The sequence below is a fragment of the Chanos chanos genome, chromosome 14, assembly GCF_902362185.1.
Source record: "Chanos chanos chromosome 14, fChaCha1.1, whole genome shotgun sequence".
Taxonomy (NCBI): domain Eukaryota; kingdom Metazoa; phylum Chordata; class Actinopteri; order Gonorynchiformes; family Chanidae; genus Chanos; species Chanos chanos.
The window spans coordinates 10,798,587-10,819,159 of record NC_044508.1 but is presented as its reverse complement, the minus strand read 5'-3'; the positions used below and the strand labels follow the sequence as shown (position 1 = coordinate 10,819,159).

The 20,573-nt window shown below is 37.8% G+C and overlaps 1 protein-coding gene across 1 annotated transcript in view; it reads left to right on the top strand.

Moving 5' to 3' along the window:
- The window catches only part of negr1 (neuronal growth regulator 1), a 75,125-nt gene that overhangs the window by 29,131 nt on the left and 25,421 nt on the right, over nucleotides 1-20,573 (top strand). The window contains exons 4-7 of the mRNA XM_030791525.1: nucleotides 2,196-2,327; nucleotides 11,624-11,744; nucleotides 13,484-13,632; nucleotides 19,747-19,788. Of these exons, the coding sequence (XP_030647385.1) occupies nucleotides 2,196-2,327; nucleotides 11,624-11,744; nucleotides 13,484-13,632; nucleotides 19,747-19,788 (444 nt within the window). The remainder of the gene's footprint in view (nucleotides 1-2,195; nucleotides 2,328-11,623; nucleotides 11,745-13,483; nucleotides 13,633-19,746; nucleotides 19,789-20,573) is intronic.

Below are 20,573 nucleotides of genomic sequence, written 5' to 3'. Positions count from 1 at the left end.
AGAGAGAGAGAGAGAGAGAGAACGCCTCAAAACATAATGTATTCCTCAGCGGTACTCATCCTATCAGTAAGAGGCAGAGCTCGAGGAAATGTACGCTGTGCTCTCTACACAATGTAGAAAATTGCTCACAGTGACTGTGTTTAGCAGGCTGAAATATGCAATCTCAGATTAACCCAACTATGATTTCCCTAATTTGCTTGGAGTGACATGTCTCTGCGGGTGTAACGAGCTTCCTTCAAGATTTTCAAATAACTCTGAACATAAACATTTCCACACTGTTCAGAAAGCATTTAAGATAACTGCCGTGATATGGAGGTAGTTTCTTTTTTCTGGATGGGATTTTAAAGTTGCATTTTTTTTTTCTGTGAGTGCAATAGCGTGATAGTACCTATATGGGGGCAGTTTCCTTTTTTGGTGCATTTCAAAAATCCGCCCCACAATGCTATGAAATCTGTGGTCTTCAATAAGCTCTTTTATCTGTATAGAAAGAAATGTGTTGACCTTGGTTAAAATAGGCACCAGCCTACAAAAGGGTTTCACTCACAATAATATTAGAGATATTAGTTATGTAAGTGTTATTCAACATTCTGAATCATTTCACACAAAGTAGTTTTCAGTAGTCTTTTTATGTTCAGTTGGTCGCTGCCCAGGCTGTTTCATAATGGATCTAAGATTCTTTATTAGGTATGTTCCTACAATCTGTCAATAACAGCTGCCCTTCCTCTTATTGATAGGAGATGCTGACTAACAGTAATATGATTGAGTATGACATACTTTCAGAATGGCGTAGTCAGGATTTCATAAGTAGAGTTGTGCAGAGCTGAGCTGTCTGTACACTCTTTGAAGAGTGGAAGGAATAGATAACAGCTCCTTCAATTACATGCATTTTAAGATTCCAAGACATTTCTAGCATTGCATTTATGGTTTACCGCAATCCATTAGCATTTAGGACACATTTGTTCCAGAAAAAAAATAGTTTTCTAATAATATTTAAAATCCAACCCATTTTTCTCAGTGTCTGCTTGTAAAATGCAAACAATGGTTAGACTACTTGACAGATGTGTTTTGGATAATAGTGGTATTATTTTTTTTTTTTTTTTAAAAAAAAGGAAAATAAGATAGGAGGTTGTTATCAGAGACAGGAGTTCTCTTCCTTAGTACCCTCAAAGAGCTCAAATTATTATGTTTATTCTTTATCACAGGGGTGTCATTTTGTTTTGTAATATAACAAATATGTATGCAAATTACAAAGAGAGCAGTTAGGACAGAAGTAATTTATCCTTCAGTGTTGCTAGCAAAGTGTTGATTATAGTTAACTTACATATCTCTGAATTTGTAATTCGATTTCACTGGATAGGAAACCCATCAACAGCTCTGCAATTGTCTCCATTTTAGACTTTCATTTAAAGGCTTCGCAACCCGACAATAAATCCTAGACGCTGTTATGGCAGCAAGCTACTTCATGGATTCTCCCTCTAACATGTCCTCTCTTATTTCTAGGTTTTTTTTTTTTCCCCACCTTTGCTTTTTCTGTGGGGCTTCCGCTGACTCAGTAGCACTTCGTCTGTTTTTCAGGGCAGAGTTTACCTCGTGGTGGTGTGAGACAGATTCTCCCCACTTCTGAAAAGCAGGCTATAAATAGATTTCATTGAGCAATATTGCAATGAGTACAGCTCCTGGTCAGAGGAAACTCTGGGTGGTTTTTGAGCGGTATAACCGTATCAGCTGCCTGCTGAGGCGCTTTGCCATTCATTACTTCACGACTTGAAGCTACATTCGTCATGTTGGCGGCACTCTGATTCGTGCATGGTCTTTGACGCCAATAATCTTGCTTCGTTTGTCTGTTTACATAAACCTTGCGGGGGAAAATATCTCCCTGCGGATGTCTGGCCAACAAGGAGATTACTTGCTGTTGGAAAGCGTGATTACATTATGCCTAGTTTAAAGAATTAGCCTAATCTACTTAATGTCAATACTGGCTCTTTTTACATTTTCGACACTGGAAACTAAAGTCCCCCAAAAATTGTTTCTGTTCTGCTCTGGGTACAGGTAATACGTTTCAGCTCCTTCTCTTGCGCTGGATACAGGGAAACAGTCCCTTAGATACTGTGGCGCTTAAATGTTAATTAAATCATTCTTTTGGGTAAAAGAAAACTATTGTGAAGGAATTAATATTTGTTTTCTTTTGCTTGCAGCAAGGAAATATGAAAGCGGTGAATATTTGAATATCACTGGAATTACCCGGGATCAGGCCGGAGACTACGAGTGCGGAGCGGAAAACGATATTTCCTCACCTGACACCAAAACAGTGAAAGTCACAGTCAACTGTAAGTACTTCTAAGCCCCTCTGATCCTTGCAGTGCTGTTATTAAACGTCTCCAAAACGGCACCAATGCGATGACGTTATCAGCGGCCTCTGCCTAAAGATACAATCTTGTTCCCTGCACCACCTTTGCTCACTGGGGTCAAAGCCGGAATGGAATTCATGGCCTTAACTTTCTCAATATTTAACGAGAGAATTCCCTTTTTGTCTGTGCAGAGATGATTAATTTTTGGTGAGGAATGGTCTCAGTGTTATGAGGACTCTTCTATTATGTGGATAATGAGTCTTTCAAAAGTGTGAAAAGACAGTAATGAGCACTCAGAGCATTAATGAATTATACTGACTTTGCTCATCATGTTCAAACGGCGATCTGCCTCTCAGAACGAACAGGAGAGATACTTGACAATAATTCTTCCTCCTCCTTTTCTTCGTCTTAAGTCTTCCTCTCATCAGATCGAGCGGAGATCATTAATCTCCGTGTCCGGATTGATAACTTATGCCGATTCACGCTACCGCGAGAACATGCGCATAAACCCGTCTTTCTGTCTGGTTTATGTATCTCAGGTTTCAGGACTGAGAGTGTGTGCCTTTAGCCCATAAATGATTCTCCCCTTTTTTGCTATCTCGGTAATGTAGACTAATAGCTGGATAACCCCACGGTAATATCCAAAGTTCAATAAAGTATAAATGTTGACAAGGCAGTAGTTGTAATTCATAACACAGGCCTACACTGATGATTGGCTGTCATCTTCTAATGGAAAGGAACATCAGAGAGGCAGGAGAGATTATTAAATACAAAAACTCATGATCACATTTACAAGATTGAGTATTGGCTTTGTACAAATAATCATGCCCATCACACATATGTTTATCTAATCTATTTGGGTGGTTTTTTTTTAGATGAAGTGAGTAGTTACAGTGGTCCTTGCTGGCTTTAAACCACTCCAGTTTAATCCAGTTTCTGTGAGAAAAAGAAATAATCTTACTTGTAATCCCAGTATATCATTCTGTCCACAGTCCTCCATCAATGCCAAAGACGGGGCAACTGATGCAAAGGCTAGAAAAAATTTGGAGTTGCTACTTCACATTTTTCTTGGAAATTGAGTGATAAAATTTACGATTAGAAGAAAAACGGATCAGTAATTGTAATTGTCTGTACCAGAGCACATTTACATGCTTAATGAAAGGCCAGCCTCATTGTGGAATGTCTGTTATAGAGCTGAAACATCTCGAGAAACCCCACAGGCATATGAGGATGGCTGACAGGTACAGTGTCATTGTGACAATGTCAGCCATATAGGAGTTTACAGGAGATTGCATTAGGGACTCTCCTTTTGCCCATGCACGCCTTAAGGGATTGAACTATTAAAGTACCCTTCATCCATGGTCACCTTATCAGTAGTCTTGTCTAGGCAGATATTTAGTTATCTGTTAGACTTTGGTGGCTGTGAGGGATAGGACTGCCTTTTAGAGGAAGATAATTTTATGTGTTTTTTTTGGAAATGAACAAGAAATGGACAAATTATTCAATGTGAGTGAGAGAATTAAAATCCAATTAAAATGTATTTACCCCCTTCAATTGGAGGCACTAGTGAAAATGACCAATTGTTGTCTCTCATAAAACAACAAAGGCTATCAGGCCATCCAAATCTATTTAACCATATCAGGAAGACCATTGATGAAAAAAACCTGATGTAACTTCTCACGATCCAATAATTCTATAGTGGTTAATGTTATAAATATACTCTATATTTGTTGTTACATCAGATAAACAAACTGTTAAAGTACGAAGTATCATGTTGGCGCACTTCAGCGGTTTGTTGCACAGGTTGTTTCCGAGCACTGTGACTGTGACACAGCCTTGCTTCAGAGTTGAAATTTAATAAGCCTAACAAAACTACTGATAAAATGACTTGACACTGACATTTCAAGGGTAATCAGTATAATTAAATACACAGCAAAGTAATCTCATTCTCCTTTGAACATAATTACAGCTTTTAGGTAAGCGTGTAGTGGACCTCAGGGCTAATTGTAGATTATGACCATTAATTGAAATAAGCAAATTTATGGAATGGAAACAAGTTAGGCTCTAGCATGTTTGCATGTTTTAATATGTTAAGGCAAGAATTTACTAAGTGTTGACATTGAGTTATGAAGACTCAAAATTTGTAACATATATACAAGTAAACTCAAGACAACCTTTTAGCGTCCACAGAGGAGTGTCAGTACGTGCTTAAAATCGAGCGAAAATGCGTTAGAAGTCCATGATATTATGAAATGGTTTAGAAATGTTCGAAGTAAGGACATTTCATATGCAAATCAAACCCATTTACGTTCATGTTGTGATCCATCTTATTCGAAAGAACGGTGCTTTTAGCTATGAGTGCCATGCCGTGGAGCACTGTTTGTCTTGTGTGATATGATTGTATTTGTTAAAGCTCTGTCTTTTTTTATTTATTTCATTTTTTTTTGTAGCTGCAAGTAGCACCAGATGTTTAGTTTTGTTTTTTGTCCTCTCATCCATGCAATATTCAAATGTAGGCAGCACACACATCATGGAAAATAAATATATAAACAAGATGGATTAGGTGATGTCATGTAGCTTTGCAGATGTTTACAATGTTGATGCTAAGCTAAATTGTCTTAGCATTTTGAAAGCAATATATTGGTTTTTCTCTCTTGTGTCAAGACATATTTTGAGAAAATATATACCATAGCAGCCTCCTGATATAGTGAATAATGAAAATGCATTTCATTCTGTATTAAGGTTTTGCTTTTGTAGGATAGCCTCCACATTTTTTGCTTTGCTTTTTTTTTTTTCAAGTAGCATGAGCTAGATATGTGGTTTTTACAGGGTTTGTGGCTGTACTTCCTAGAGAATATCAGTGGTCATATCTCTTGACTTCTTTAGCTAAAGTTCTTATACGATGTCTCTATTGTTCATTCCAAAATACTTATATATGTATATGTAACTATATGGCTGGCTTTTTACTGGCCAATCAAATCATTCCAGCAGTTGAAAGGCTGTGACACCAGGCTGTGATGTTAAAAGTAATGTTTTAGAGCATATGTGTTTATTCTCAAATGTTCATTCATATGATTTAGATCTACATGCTTTTTGCTATGTGCTAGAAAGACTATGGCTTTGTTTGAGGTACATATGGATACAAATGAATGACTTTTTATTTATCAGAAGCAGGGTTTTCTGAAATGCTTGAATATCATCAGTGTGCTTCAGTGCGTCATTGATGTAAATGCTTGCTCATATCACAGACAAAAAAAAAAAAAAAAAAAAAAACTTTTCGCTACGCAGGTCTGACGCAAGTCACAACAAAGGGGGGATCTAGAGCATTTCCTCCTTTGCATTCCGCTAAATGCCACTCCAATTATGGGACACCGATGGTGCACGGTCTCTCAAACAAATAAAAGATTGTCCATCCTCAGCTCATGGAACAATGCATGATCTATCCTTCAGTATGAACCGCCAAGTGCTAATGTATGTATTTACACACGTACGTGGTTTTGTGGTTAATGACTTCATTCAGTGTAATACTTTTTCTTTTACCCTGTCAGTATTCTCTGTAGAGCTGACAAAGCCAGTATTTCCTCATAGTGAGCCTGTTATTTATAAGGGTGGAATGTACAAGAGAAAGAACATGATGTTATTCTTGAAATTTAAATGGAAAACTTAATGAATTAATAAATCTTGGCTGCTAAACCGCTGCTGGCTGACAAAGCAAGACAGTGAAACACAGACAGCATTTGGGAACAGTTTCTCTGTTTATTGGCTGATAAGTCATGGACCGATGAGTCCATTTCTTAATTGTGAAGGAAACTCATTTTAAAACGTGGCTGAAGAGGTGGGTTATTAATTGATCTTTTAATTAAAAAAACATGCTAATTTGTTAGGAGAACAATAATTCAAGGTTAAATAAATCATTTTCAGTTTTGAGATGTACCAATTAATCTGTTACCACGTTCCCATGAGAAACACTAGAGAGCCAAGGTAAATGAATGCTTTAGTGATTGTCAAGAGACAGTCCTCACAAATGCAGTTGCTATTACAGAGACTAAATGTAGTCTGGATAGGGAGAACTGAACTGCCTAATGATTTCTATTTGACTAGTGGCCAGCACATTCAGTCTCCTAATTGACCATATCATACAATGGAATTACAAAGAACGCTTGTTAGATTTATTAAGCTTAAAGTTTAGCTCAAAGTTGTGGCCCTTATAGGCCTACTGCAGTACATTTGACATTGACTCTGGCAAGTTTATCAGTCAGGGATTCCACCCTCACCATACAATGCTGTAGAAAGAGGCCAGTCAATGGCAAAATATACCCTGATTTGTTCAGTGTTTGATTTTATTTTTTCTTTTTATTGTCTACCACTCCGTACATTTGATAACATCGAAATATGCTGAAAATCTGAAATCTTAAAACTTAATGCTATTTCTCACAACAGTTGTTTGGTGCCATTTCTGAATTTTCAAAACACTTCTTTTTAACAGTACAGTTAAATAAACTAATCTCTGCTATTTAGGTACTTATGTTGAATCAGGAACAATGGTAGTGATACTGAACATAAAAAATGAACTTTGGTTTAGAACCACTAGTAAAACTTTACCTAATACAACATATTTACCTAGTACGTTTACCTTGTATATTTATCTAGTATATTTATAAGATATAGTCACCTGGTATGTTTTCCTACTATGTTTACCTTGTACATTTATCTGGTTCATTTATCAAGCATATTTACCTAGTATATTTACCTGGCATATGGGTCAGTCAAGAAGACATTTTTATTTGAGCGCTTTAGAAAACCATCTTGACCCCCGGACCAACATTTGACATGGCCTGGGCCTACTTGTGTCATAGCCTCTTAGCCTGACGTAGAAATTACAGTGATTGAAAAAATGCCTTGTGTATTGGGCTCCCTCACAGATATCCTGATGTAGTCATCATCATATAACATTATTATTAGCATAGGTGCATTTTGACTTGAGATGTATCTTGTCATTTCAATTTGTGTTCACAATCAACCTGCCGCTGGCCCATTTGTCTAGAACAAAGCCCCCCAGCACACATTTGTCATGGATACTGTGCTATTTCCAGAGCCTCCCATCTGTTCAAGGCTTAGAAACTCACACATGATTTACTATTGTGTTCTTCTGTTGGAGACTGTAAATTACCAGGATTATGGGGCTTTCAAGAGTTTTACTTTGCTACTTTGCATCACCCATTCCTGGTATATATGCTGCCAGACATGATTAGGCCATAGACAGGCAGGAGTATAGGAATGCCAAACTCAGTTTTGTGAATTTGACTGTAATAGGCTACTTAGTTCATAACATGAATGCACTAAGAGCATTGTGTTGTGCTTTCCTAAGCTTGTTGTCAATAATGAATTTCCTGTGCCACAAAATGCTACCTTAGATACAGAATGGATACTGACACCCTAGTGTTTAGAAACAAACATTTAATATCTCTTCTGTCTGCGGCTTTTCAAATTGTTCTCTCAGCTGTTAGGTCTTCATATTGTAAACCTTATCAGCTTACCCTGAACACTGTACAAATGTAGCCTATAGACCTACTCATAAAAGTAGATATTTCCACCATAGTATTCCCACAACTTTTGAGAATCCAAGCACTTTGTTTTAGCCGTGTAAATGGCAAAGCTAAGAAGTGGCTGGAGAGCTTTAACTGCCCTGCTGATGTAGATATAGTGATCTTAATATCTGTGTTTTTTTTTTCCCAGTCACTTCCATTTCCATGTCTTGTTAATTCCTACAGTAATGAAATGGAACGCCTCTTTAAGTGGATAGATACCATTGCATGTTGGCCACAGGGAGTTTGCACTGAGGAGATCTATCTCAGTCTACTACTTCTGTGCTATTAGGCATGCTGCCAAGGGCTGCCAATACCTCGCAATGCTGCACCAATCCAAATGATGAATGACCCAGAAAGGCCATATGCCATATCTCAGCCTGAATGTCTCTCACCTCCAGTAGAAGTGCAAGTCCAGATAAGGAGATGATACACTTAACTGAAGATAAATGGAATATATTGCTCTTAATTTAAATTGAACAGGAAGTACTAGTTCTCTCACAGACTGCACATATGTACGTACACGTACCACCTGCGCATGTCTGTGCGTCACTTTCTCCATTTTTGGTTTAAAAACGTACAGCAGATATGTTTGTGGCCACACACACACACACACACACTAACACATGCACACGCGTGCATGCCCCCTTCAACCCCGTTTTCAAATACATGCATGTAAAAACAAGACAGTAATATATTCTGTGACTTGGTCACAACAAGGGGGTGTACAGAAGACTGTGTTTTGACAGCATGAAGAAGAGAACCGCTTTTCATATTGTAAAATATTGTACACTCAGTATTCAGGCTTTGTCATGTCATGCTCCATAGCTTGACAGGGACATATAGGCCAAGCATACACTAGACTAATGTCATATGAATGTGCGTATAGTGCACCTTCATATTTGTTTCATTTTCAGCCCATACCCAGTAAATGTCACCTAAGGTGTCATACCCCCAAAGGTCTCAAATTTCACTTTTTCATCAGAGGAGAGAGTTTCCGCTGCGAGAGCGTACCAACCTGACAGCTGATGTCTGCACGTCATTCACAAGCGCTTTGAATCCACGAAGACTTCTTGTGTGTGCAAAGCCTGTCGTCAACAGCAAATGCATGTCTGAAGAATATTGTTGTTTTCCAGGGTACTTAATTCTTCAGCCTGCCAAAGAATGAGGACAAGATAAAAAAAAAAAGAAAGAAAAAAAAAAAGAAAACCATCTGTAATTACATTCTAACCTCGTTGTTATTACTCATTATTTGCATAATCAACAGTGGGCACCTTAATTATAGCGTCTTCACATAGCCTGCATACTCTTTAGCATTTTTTTTTTTTAAATTTCTGATGTGTATTGTTGTTGTTGTTTTTTTGTTTTTTTTTTTCTGAGGCACACAATGTCTGTTTGCATTACAGATGGTACATTTCCTTCACTTAATATTATGGCACCTACCTGCACACAGTATTTAATCATTTTATGTAATATTTTCAATGCATGGTGAGAAAGCTTCGTTTTTACCACATGATTCAATAACAAATGACAAATGCGATGGCGTAACGGAGTAATTATCAGATAGATGTTGTTTTCTGTTACCACAGCAGTAACATATTCTTTTATTCTGAAACAAAGCAGAGAGTAGCTTTCAACAAAAAAAAAAAGTAAACTTGCCATGGATATACCAAAATATGGTGCTCAAGCTGTCTTCAGCTGTCACACAGTTATTTTCAAACCATCCCCTGAGACTTAGTGCTGTGGCACAGCATGTAGTTGGAAACACTCCACTGAAATTAGTTTAGCAACTCTCAAATAAAAGCTTGTGTGAAAAAAGAGAGGTTGCAGAGATGTTTTTTTTTTTTTTTTTCTTCTTTTCATTCCGCTGACTTGCCAGCTGATGTTTTAAAAGGACTATTTTGAGGCATAATGCAATTGAATGTCCATTCATTACTGGTGCCACTTTTTTTTTTTTTTTTTTGCTCTTGAATATCAGCTTTTAAACTTTTAATAAAGAGTACTGACCTCTCAAGACTTGGATCGAGCCTGAATAGTTAGCAAGTCCTAACGTGGTTCAGCTGGTGTAAAAGCTGAATTCTCTTGATTTCTAGACGCTTTTTTTGAAATGAAGAAAAAGTGTTGAAAAACATCCTTAAACAGGGTATAATACATTTTCAGGATGCCGTTACTGCTACGTAAGTTTAGCTGTGCAAAAGTTCTCTGGTAATGTTTAAATATTAAGAATCATTACGAATTGTTCGGTGTTCTGTTTTGATGCAATGTCATTCTTTTAGTTACATGCAAATGAGCCTCAGATGACAACTGTAGCATTTTCAGAATCTGCTAAAATATTCAAGAGCACAAAAATTTCACATTTAATGTGTGAGCGAAAGACGACGTAATGAAAGAATGGATTCAGTCATGAGTTAAGAATGAATGTGGCATGTACAAGAAAAAATCATTCTATGGTTGTCATATGGAGATCTATGTATTTTTGATTCTTTTAAAAACACAAGGTTATTTCCTATTCAAAACAACCCAGAAATGTACGATGCACGGACTCTGTTGCTGAATGCAAGAGCTTAAATGTAATTTGGAAAGAAAAGGATTTTGGGGCCTTGTGCCAACTCTCAACACTGCCTGTCTGTGATGTGCAGGTGATTGTCAAAGTGTAAGTTGTCTGGAATGTAAATTCCTCTCACTCAGATGGAGACACTGCAAGTAATTTAACGCTAGCCAAGAAGTCACGAATATATCAACTTCTTAAAAGGAAGTAGAACTGTGTGCTTAATTTTCTGGATTTTTCTTTTCTTTGTTGGAGGGGGAGGTCTGTTTTGTGTGATATTTCTCTTTCTTATGCATGATTACCTGTTAAACTTGCACCAGTTGTTCAAATATTTACACCTTGCTTTAAATACTCTTTTAATAGCTATTAAAATTTTACTATAAGTTCTAATCAATATTGGTCATATAAACCAAATTTTATTTAATGTTTACAAAGATCTGTGATAAATAATTAATAGAAATTTGTTGTACATTCAGTAAGCACTTTCAAATGTATATTTTTCTCCTGTCGAATCATTTTAATCTATTAATTTTGTTAATTCAAACCTTTACTGTCAGCTTTGTGATTTTTTTTTTCCCTGTGAGTGCCAGGAGGAATGGCCCTTATTCAAAGCTGCTTCCCTGATACCGGGTGAAGAGATTTACACAACATTTGAGAACATGAAAGAGCTCTCATTTTATATTCACTGAGCCTGCCTTTGCTATTCAGTCTTTGAACTTCCATTAAGCAATTTATCACTGTGCAATTCATTTCATTTTCCAAACCCGTGGGACGAATGGTGTTTCTCTCCCCTTGCTCCCAGAACATTGACATGTATTGACCACTCCAAAGTATTTTGTACGCTTGTCCTCTTTTGCCTTCTTCTCTCAGTCTCTTCCTGGCTGAAAACCCATAATAATGTTTTTTTGTATTCATGCTCTATGCTGTATGTATGATGAGTGGGTTTAATACACTATTTATGATGTTTTTGTTTTGGACTGCTTTTTGTTTCTCATCAGAGTTCCTGATTCTCTCTCTCTCCTCTCCCTCTCTTTTCTCTCTCTCTCTCTCTCTCTCTCTTTCTTGCTCTGTCTGTCCATCTCTCTCTCTCGCTCTCTCTTTCTCTGTCTGTCTGTCTGTCTCTCTCTCTCTCTTTCTCACAGTTCCACCAGCCATCCATGAGATGAAGAGTCATGGAGTTCGGCTTGGGCACACAGCCCTGTTGCGGTGTGAGGCAGCAGCTGTTCCTACGCCTGTGTTCGAGTGGTACAAGGGAGAGAAACGGTAAGACCAAGAGCCACAGAGAAACACTGTCCTCCCTTTATTGGGTTTACTGTGTTATTCTGTTTCACTGTATTGATATATCACATTGTGTCTGCCAGGCCACAGAACAAAAAAATGAAGATTTATATTAGTCAAGTGCCTCTTATGCTCCATGTCCTTATGGGAGCATAAGGACATGGAAATTGAACTCTGTAACTTAACTTTATTTGGACAACTATGAATCCGGAAATTTCAAAGGAAATGTCCTATCATGCCCTTTAAGAAAGGCAGGGATATACCCACCTCTTGAGAATGGCACTTGTGACTTTTGAAGTAAGTACTGCCATTCTGTTCTGTTGGAACTACAAATTCACATCTGAAGCCTGTCTACTGACTCATAGAGTGTTGCACTTTTTAGATGACCTTTGAAGGTCAAGAGAGCAATTTATGAACTAGTAAAATTGGTCTGTGTATTTTCAATCCAAGGGCATGTTTTAGACCTTTTTTTTTTTTTTTTTTTAAAAAAAACCTTCAGTTAAATGGTTTAAGACAAAAGCAGTCTAAATGTCGTTCAACAGAACAACTTGTAAAACAAATGGGGAAAAAGCATATTATCTTAACCTTGCATTTTAATGAAATGTTTGTATAACTTAACTGCTACTTAAGGAGCTTTCCTGGATCATACATCAATCAGTGTAGATTCAAGTGGTGGTTCTCAAATTTAAATACCAAATTACCCCATTACCCGTCATTTACCCACTCCTTCTGAGTACGATTTGAATCAGCAGTTCACACTGTGCTAATTGTAATTACAGGGTTCATTCAATTTATTCAAATTGCCAAGGAGGCATATTGGCATGATTCTAGAGTTTGCTTAATTTAAGTCCTGCTTCAACATCACATGTTGATCTGATGTCTATTTTTCAGCATTAAAAAAAAAAAAAAACAACACAGATGGAGGCATTATGCCCGTTGTATGTTTTTATAACAATAAGCTCCTCGTGCTTTTGTAGGAAGAGTATAAGGATAACTGGTTTATGAAGAGCTTTAAAATGGTCAGCATCTAGTCATTGCTTTCTCAGTCAAAGCAAATTCATCATCCACCAGCTACAATGGCTCTAACCTTTTTGAGGTTTGCAAATGGTGTCCTGCATCTTGAATGTGTGTATGAGGTTTTTTTTTTTGTTTTTGGGTTTTTTTTTTTTTTGTGATTACTGAAACCTGTGTAACCCCCCCAGGAGTTGTAGTCACCGTAAGTGCTTGACGAACATTTGAGCGAATCACAGTGGGAGAGCAAACAGCAGCTGCTTAGAGATTTGTTGGACAGAAGGTCACTTACATCCTTTCAGCACAGAGACTAACATGGCTAGCGCATTCATTCTAATGGTTTAAAGGGGTCATTACACAGCCCGCCCAGGGAAATTTTCCCCTCTGCATGTCACCTCCTTTTCCCACCATGTGCAACCACAGAACATGTATCAGAGAAAGAGACCGTACTTAAATGCTGGTTGGTTAAAAAACCAAATTGTCATAAAAACAGGGCATGACCTAAATAATCAGGGAACAATGTGTTAGCACTTAAACAAGAATATGTAGTTTCTTATAGCAGTATATAATCTTGCTACAAGGCATTCTCTCCTTAATGTTCATTTTTTTATCTGAATAATATCAATGTCTGTGTCCTCATGTCTTTTTAGAAATGAACACTAATGTCTCCTGAATATTTTTTTTTATAAGAATATCTATATCTACTTTTCCAGACTTAATAAGGGTCAAGGTATTGACATCAAGAACCTCAGCTCCAGATCAGTCCTCACAATGACCAACATGACAGAAGATCGCTATGGCAACTACACCTGTGTTGCTGTCAACAGGTTGGGAACAGCCAATGCCAGTGTGCCTCTGATACGTAAGTAACAGGCATTACTCACCGCTGACTGGGTTTCAATGCTATAGAGGACTGCTTTTCAGATGTGTTGTTATGGTATGCATAGAAATTTGTTTTCTGGGTTTATGGTCGCCGTCCTCATGCTGGATGTTTGTCTTTTTTTTCTTTTCTTTTCTTTTTTTTTTTCCTCCATGAGAGCGAAGAGACATTGCGGCAGATGGTGTTGAATGTGTCTTTGCATGTCTTGTGGATGTTGAAATTGTGAAGATATGGGGTTGTGTAAGAGTGGTACATCTAGCATGTACAGTGATTTCTTTGCATTGGACCTTTAAATGCTTTGTTTATTTATTTTATTATTTTATCTTTGGGTTTGTTTTTTTGTTGTTGTTTTTTGTTTTGGTGCTGAGATCTCAGAGTGCTGATGATGATGATGCGAAAGCTTTCACTAACAAGGTGAACAAACCACTGCGGAGAAGCTATGTTTAAGATGACAGATGGAGGGAAAGGCCACTTGAGTCTGCTGTTCAAACAGCAAATCAAGCAACCAGTGAAGCTTTTCAGAACAAAAAGAAAGAAAAACAACAACAACAACAACAACAGCAACAAAAAAATAGGATCCCCATGTTTTGGAGGAGACCCAGAGGCTAAGATGCAAGCAAACCACGAGCAGTGTGGGACGAATCTACTACCCCCCCCCCCCCCCCCAATTCCCAACACTTCCCTCAGAAAAGCAAAGTTCCTCTCTTTATCGTGGACCTTAATGAAAGGGAAGCCAATTCCACTGTCCTCTAATGAGAAATGACAAGCAATTCCCGCACAACACACACTGTCCCCATTTGTGCAAATTGTGAAACCAAGAGTGGCCATCATTAGGAGGGGATTGAATCGCTATTATAACACCAGTCAATAGCTATTGACGAAACAAAGGTGGATTCAGGGACGCATTAATATTTAATGGCGCACCTCAGCCTCAGAAACAAGGTTTAGTGTGCTAATCAAAGTGTAATCTAATGAGCTAAATTTTTATACCTCACGGTAAGAAAACTCTATTTTTAACCAATCGTGTGAATTTATGCTGAGGAATTGAAAAGGTATCGACTGCCGCTGTTTTTTTTTTTTTTTTGGGATCTTTTCTGTGATTATCTAGGTGTTTGGCTCAATTTAGAAATTTCAGTCTTTTTCATTTTCTTTGTATGAGTGTGTAAAATGACTCTAAGCCACCTACGGCTTATCTACCTTTTGTTTGGAAAGTTTCACTCCTGTCAAGAGATAATTGCTATTATAGACGCCCTCCCTCCTCGACTCGCAAGTCTTATAGAAGTCAGTATGTGGCAATTGCACTTATGTAATACACCACCATTATACTTAGCAGGATACAGTATGAAGATATTTCATAACTTGAAAATATGAAGACATTTCTTATTGCTCAGTCTGTCCATCTCTCTCTCTCTCTCTTTCTTTTTTTTTTTTTTTTTTGAAGAGACCAATGTGTGCTTTGGGGGACATGATGGGGAGACTCATACCTGAGTAAAGTGTTCAGAGATAGAGATTCAAAACAGAGGTTAGGAGAACACGTTTACAGTGGCTTAATGAGAGGAAGTGACACCATACGCTTCAGAACATGTCATTACCTGTTCCTCAGTGTCTTTTCACTGGCTTCTGCGCTCTTTAATGTCACAACAGCACTATTCACTCACTGGCACTGTCCTTGAATCACTAATAGTAGCACTTACCATGTTAATTAGACTCTCTGTGTCTAAACTTAGCTCTGATTTCTTCAATGACAACAGTTTAATGGCAGAAATAGATATCTGTGTAACAGTCATTCATGTCTTACAGACATACTTCCAAAAAAAAAAAAAGCGAAAAAAAAAACCAGAACAAAAAATAAAAAACAACTTGTTGCTTGGTAAATTTGACACTGGTTGTCATAGAACCCAAGCGGAGTGGGTTGTAAAAGCTAAAAATGAAAACATGACCTAGTTTTCCCCATTGCTTTAACAGATGAAGAAGTACACATGTGTATGTATAAATGATTTATGAGTGACTATATCTCGTGTCTTTTAGCGAAATATGTATCTGATCCCAGTTTGATTTCACAGTACAGTTATTGTGCCCTAGATATGTCGTTGGACTAGTATGTATATATTTGTATGTGTGTGTGTGTGTGTGTGTGTGTGTAGACAGCAGTCATATTGTCTCAGTATGGTTTTAAAGTGCTTTTTGTCCCTCTCATTCAATGCAAGAACAGATGTTTTTGACTTAGGTGGAAGTCCAATGCTGGCTTTAATGAATATGTTGACGTGCTATATTCAAGACCGTGGTTCATGCTACCAGTTGCATTTTGCAAAGCACTGAGGATTTTGTAGTGTAATCTCTATGCATGGTCCCATTACAGTAAGCCAAGACGGAGGGTAGAATGTCCCTGGATTCCCCCCCCCCCCCGACACACACACACACACACACACACACCCCCACCCCACCCCACTAACGTGCATTCATCTGTCATACTTATCCATCACTGAGACCAGTGTCATCTTTTCCCATCTCCTCCCACTTCTCTGCCTCTTTGTGCGTTGTCATGGTTACCATGTTGCCGTACCAGTGTCATGTGGGGGTGCGCAGGATATATATATATATATATATATATATATATATATATATATATATATATATATATAATATAAAAGGATGAAGAGGGGAAAGAGGACAGGAGGGGAAAGTGAATAAAAGACGTGAGGCCGATATACTCTCAGAAGTATCATTTCACCACGCTTTGAGGGAGGAGAGGGAGCCTTAAGTATAAGCATTTGGCATGTGATATTCATCTTTCCATCCGAGCAACACTTCAGCTTCTATTCTTATTTCAGCATCAATCATGCAATCAGTTTGTCTCTGACAATGCCGAGCTGCTTTCAACAACTCCCTTTTTTTTTCTGTCTTTCTTTTTTTTTTTTTTTACCTCAAGTGTTAGGCCTAACAGCGCAGTAGACTGTTATTAAAATATACAGTCATTTGGGCTCTGTTTCACTCTTTTACTCTAGCCGTGCAATTCAATGCTAAACAGCTCAAAAATACATCATAATCGTTCGCCACCTTTGGGAAGTGATTGTGATATGATTTAAACTGAAGAAAAGATATCAGTACTCAGATTGTTATGATTGTAAATAATTTACAGTCAACACTCTGTCAAAATATTTCTGTGATTGTTCTCTGTGAGAATGAAGTTTTAGTATCGGATTGTGTGTGTTTAGAGTGTGTGTGTGCGTGGTGTGGGAGCTTTTTGTCATTCTCTTTATTTGATATTTTCAAACTTTTAATGAAACCAGCTACAAAGCAGAACAAATAACAGTTTAACAAATATGAGACTATCATCTGTGAAAAGAGGGGCATTTATCTTGTTGCATTGATTTGAGTTTCATATGCGCTTACACGTCAATACGAGAAGATGTGATTTTAATGGATAATGTTTTTTTGCATTTTGCAAAGCAGTGTTTGATGAAAAATGTTTTCTGTTCATTGGAGATAGTGGGCTTTTTTTTTTTTTTTTTTTGTAATGCATTCATAGTTTGTGTCCTATTTCACCACTGAAACACCTGGCGTAGGTTCATTAACAAGAGAAACTGTTCTGATAGCCTGAGGAAAAAGGCATTGACTGCAATTATTATTATCACGCCTGAAAGAAACATTACGCAATTATTCAAGCTTCCGAATGTTTCTTTGAAATCAGTGCTTCACCTATCATGGTTTTTCTGTACGTTGACTAGAATGCTCTCTCTCTATATAATACGTTTTGTCTACCCCTCCCTTTTTAAAAACTCAGCATGCAGAGATGTTTGTAAAAGAAATAAATTTCTGAATATGTCACTTATTGTCACATTTTGTATGGACTATTTCTAAAGAAAACTGATGATGCGCAGCAGAGCATATGTTCTCACATCTTTGTGTGAGTGTGTGTGTGTGTGAGTGTGTGTGTGTGTGTGTGTGTGTGTGTGTGTGTGTGTGTGTGTGAGTGAGTGCGCGTGTGCGTGTTCGTGTGCGTGTGCGTGTGTGTGTTCGTGTGCGTGTTTTTTAATTATTATTCTTTGTTGCCGGGGTGACTTGAATGGAAGTTGTGCTTTTCTCTCTGGCTGTGAAGAGAAAAATGAGGTGTTATAACAGAATGAGATGCATTTCCTCGCTTCATGACGCGCTTTCGCGTTGTAAGTGAGAACAGAGGTTACCCAAAATACACATGACCTGACTATTATGGGATATGGCGTAAAGTGTGTGTGTGTGTGTCTGTGTGTGTGCCAGAGATGGATTAATGTTTGAAGAAAACTGTAGGTAAAAAAACGATAGCATGATATCATTCTGCACTAGGAATGCATTTACATCCTCAAGTTCACTTGGTGAATATGGCCAATTTTTTTCCTCTCATATCATGTTGCAGTGGTAATCAGACATCAGTCTGCGTATCTGAGATTAGTAATAGACACTTATTTATGTAGGGCCCAGTTCTGTGACAGTTTCTTTACAGTTATGTGATTTTTTTTAAAAAACTAAACTGTTAATTCTGTCTAAATGATATTTGTGGCATATTTTTGTACAAGGCAGTAGAATTCTCATCAGATTTGAAAATGACCTCATTTTGATGATTAAAAAAAAACGAATAGTAAGTCAAACACCAGTGACAGGGTCAAAGCAGTTTGAATGTAGATCCAGATTGAGCTGCTCAATAAAATGGATTGTATTACAAAGGTTGAGCAAACGGGCGGATGCTGACCCGGATTGATGTTCTCGCTGTGTAAGCCGAACAGAAAACACAATGCTGTTCCTCACAGGAGGCTCCCGTAATGCATCTGAATGGTTTTGTTTCATAATCCTGTCCAGAGTGTCTTGGGGGAGGTTTTCAGGATTTCCTTCAGCTTATAGTCCTGTTATGCTACCGTATCCTCCCCTCTAGCCCCAGCACACCTTCAATTGAGAGATAGTAATTCAATGGGCAGCTGTCCAGTTTGTTTGTTTTTTTTTGTTCTGTAATGGGCTTGCTCTGTGAATTCTGGAGGTGACTGATATCACACAGCGCCGCGTCCGTGAGGAGGCTGACCTCTGTCACAGTTTTGTCCTGTAAATGTGTGTTTTCAGAAATTTACCGGGTGTAATTGAAACATTTCAGAGGACGTCACACCTCGTAGACGAGAACTAACGAAACTTCTACCCAGAAGAATGCCTTTTTGAGATGGTATTAGCCTACATTCTGTTTGGAGAATCTTAAGGAGAAGCAACAGTATTTGGTTTTCAAACAGCGAATCAAACACATACATTTTCAAACAATGGATGACTATAACTTGAATGTAAGCGAGTCAAGTACTTTTGTAAAACTGCTCTCATTATGAAGACATACATTTCTCACCCACACGGGCTTCATGTCTTCAAGGCTTAATTAGCCTCCCTCTCTGTTGGCCGTTCTGTGTGTCTCTGTGTGTTTCATCTGGAGACATTTTTGAGGTTAGATCTGACATGACAGGTTTAAGAGGGTTTTTTTTCTTTTTTCTTTTTTATTCTCGGGGAGATCAGAGAGCAAATGATTCAGTTCCTTTTCTCAAAAATACAGCGAAAATGCTGCTGAGGCAGTTCTAAAGGAACGATATTTATTGGTAAAATGAAAATGATCTATTACGTTGTTATAATTAAATGACTACCTGGTAGGTGCAAATTTAATTTAACATGGTAATTAAGTAAAGCCCACCTTCAGCCCATCCTATTAAACTCAGAGATGATCAACTGCTCCTCTAATCTGAAGTATAAAAGAAAAGCTATCACAGTGTGACTGAAATGGACTTAATGGTCAAAAAAAAAAAGCCAGATAAAGAATTATCTTTATCAATGCCAGCAAGGGTCACTGATGTTATCGTTTTAGTATTTTTCTTCTTCTTCTTCTTTTTTTAAATAAAGCGAGGCATGCTGATCACGCCACAGAAAGTTCTGGTCTTTAGGACATGGATTTTTTTTTTCTTTTCATTTCCTGTCCTCCTTTCCTTGCATGTGTTTTTTTTTTCCTTTCGTTTTAACTTTTCAGTTTTTCGTCTCCATCCTGTTAATAATACGCAAATGTCCTCTTTTTTCCCCTTTTTCCCCCTTTTTTTCTTATAGCGATTATTGAACCCACCACAACTAGTGCTGTCACAAGTCCAGGTCAGTATATGTTACTATGCTGTGCGCCACCAGTAAGGGATCCTCTCTCTCCTGTACACTAACCAAAAGATTTCTTCCTCATTGCAATCTCTCTCTCTCTCTCTCTCTCTCTCTCTCTCTCTCTCTCTCTCTCTCGTGATCGGCCGGGATGCCTGCTAGCATACATATTTATGTGTATATATTTCTTTTCTTTTTTTTTTCCTGAGTTTATTTATCGTTGTTTTTATTTTCTGTTCTTACTTATTTCTCTGAATGTTGGCAACTATCTCATCGCAACACTCCACCACTTACTCCCTCCCTCTTGAGTGCTGTGGCGTAACCGTCGGTAATCGTTGTGCGTGTCTCCCTGAGACTCCAGTGCTTCCTAAACGCTGACTGCTTCTCTCTCTCTCTCCCTCTCTCTCTCTCTCTCTCTCTCTCTCCAGCTTCCTCATTCTCTGCTTAGTGCAGTCTGCATGAAGGGCAGGCTATTGATGATTTAGCTCCTGTTATTTTTATTTATTTATTTATTTTATTTATTTTTAAGTTGTCTGTGGAGCCATTTTCTGTCCTCAAGCGGTAGAGTGAGCCACCTCTTACTTATCACATCGCTGATGCTAACGGCGTAACTGTTTTGTTTCCTCAGTATTGTGCATTTTTGAAACCTCACCACTTAATAATCTTCGTTTTCACTTTTTTCAATTTATTTATTTATTTATTTTTATTTTGTAGGGGTATGTGCTCTGAAAGCAGATGTTAGAAAAAACAAGAATGTAATCTCTCAAATGGGTTACATTCATTCTTTT